Source organism: Gekko japonicus, unplaced genomic scaffold (assembly GCF_001447785.1).
Source record: "Gekko japonicus isolate JY-2015 unplaced genomic scaffold, Gekko_japonicus_V1.1 scaffold3570, whole genome shotgun sequence".
In the NCBI taxonomy this organism is placed as follows: Eukaryota; Metazoa; Chordata; class Lepidosauria; order Squamata; family Gekkonidae; genus Gekko; species Gekko japonicus.
This window is the reverse complement of record NW_015173247.1, coordinates 55,805-57,766: the sequence shown is the minus strand read 5'-3', so window position 1 is coordinate 57,766 and position 1,962 is coordinate 55,805. Positions and strand designations below refer to the sequence as shown.

General features: G+C 43.0%; 1 protein-coding gene across 1 annotated transcript in view; it reads left to right on the top strand.

Annotated features, from left to right (window-relative positions):
• The window catches only part of LOC107120140 (cytochrome c-type heme lyase), a 16,596-nt gene extending 15,018 nt beyond the window's left edge, over positions 1–1,578 (top strand). Inside the window, exon 7 of the mRNA XM_015422785.1 lies at positions 1,150–1,578. Within this exon, the coding sequence (XP_015278271.1) occupies positions 1,150–1,348 (199 nt within the window). The 3' untranslated portion in view covers positions 1,349–1,578. The remainder of the gene's footprint in view (positions 1–1,149) is intronic.
• Positions 1,579–1,962: the final 384 nt, after the last annotated feature.

Genomic DNA, 1,962 nt, shown 5'->3' with positions numbered 1-1,962 from the left:
GGGCCAGTTCACTATTAGATATATAGATGCATGGGATAGAGCAGGTAGAGAAAGAGGTACTTTTCTCCCTTTCTCACAATACAAGAACTCATGGGCACTCCATGAAATTGCTGAGCGGCCAGGTTAGAATGGATAAAAGGAAGTACATCTTCACACAAAGAGTGATTAACACATGGAATTCACTGCCACAGGAAGTGGTGGCGGCTACAAGCATGGACGGCTTCAAAAGGGAATTAGATAAGTATATGGAGCAGAGGTCCATCAGTGGCTATTAGCCACAAGGTATAGATAGGGACTCTGGGGCAAGTGATGCTCTGTCTTCTTAGTGCTTGGGGGGGGTTAACAGTGGGAGGGCTTCTAATGTCCTAGCCCCACTGGTGGACCTCCTGATGGCACCTGGTATTTTTGGCCCCTGTGTGACAGAGTGTTGGACTGGATGGGCCTTTGGCCTGATCCAACATTGGTCTTCTCTTATGTTCTTAACACTTCTTAAAGTTTAATACGTAATCTATATATCTAATAGCGAAGGTGCCCCCTGCGTGCGGATATCTATATCCGCACGTGGGGGGCAGGGAGATTTTCTTGTACACTTGGGGCAGTCCCCCCAGGTGTGCACAAAAATCCAAGAAGTCATTAAGATTCATAATCAGAATAATGAACAGGCTTGGAAGGAAATTTTGAAATGGGAAGCACTTTATGCTAGGTGAGTATATTTGCCATCTTAAGCAACAAATAATTTTGGTAAGAGCTAAGCATTTATCTTCAGAATTTGTGATGGAATCTGCCCATCATGGAAGGATATGTAGCTGGATTTTACTGTTCCTTTACCATTCTGGTTTTGCCTAGATTGCTGATCTGTGTGTTTCTGAAATTGCTTTTCAGGGAGTGCCCGTGTGGACCAACACTTGTTCGGTTTGGAGGTAAAGCTAAGGAATATTCACCAAGAGCCAGAATATGATCCTGGATGGGGTATGTTTTGAAGAAAAGCTGGCTTTGTTTATGATAGAAAGTCTTTAAAGTCCCCTTCAAGAGAACGGGAATAGAATGAAGTAGTTGGGCACTGAACACTTGTTAAAGTTTAATACGTAATATGTCTATAATTTTGGTGGTTATCTTGATACTGTGTAATAAATACTGTCTTCCTTCCAGGTATGAATTACCTTTTGATAGGCATGATTGGATTATTGAACGCTGTGGAAAAGAAGTCAGATACGTTATTGATTATTATGATGGAGGAGAAGTAGATAAGAACTATCAGTTTACTATTTTGGACGTTCGCCCTGCTTTTGATTCCCTGACTGCTGTGTGGGACAGGATGAAGGTGGCTTGGTGGCGCTGGACTTCATAACTAAGCTTCCACAGTATGGAAAACAATATTAGAACTGTATTATTTGAAGTGGTATTGAGACTTTGGACTTGAATAAAAATCCATGGTGACTGCTGTTCTATATAATAGCATTGTACTAGCCACTGGGGGACAAACTGCATTGCTTTAATCGAGGCTTTATTTAAGTAATATGGTGTGTGTGTGTTCTTCCCCCTCCTGCAATGAAGAAGAAGAAGAGATTGGATTTATACCCTGCCCTTCACTACCCAAAGGAGTCTCAGAGTGGCTTACAATCTCCTTTCCCTTCCCCTCCCCACAACAGACACCCTGTGAGGTAGGTGAGGCTGAGAGAGCTCTGACAGAAACTGCTCTTTTTCAAGAACAGCTCATATCAGAACTAAGGCTTGCCCAAGGTCATCCAGCCACAGGTGCAAGTGGAGGAGTCGGGGAATCAAACCCGGTTCTCCCAGATTAGAGTCCGCGCACTTAACCACGACACCAAACTGGCTCTTTCCATCACATTTGATCTCAAGTGGAAGACATTATGGAACTATTATGCATCAAGGATTAGAGGCAGCACTAAAATATAGATTTTAAGCAGCACTGCTGTGGAATGGGGAATAGTTGTAATCAGG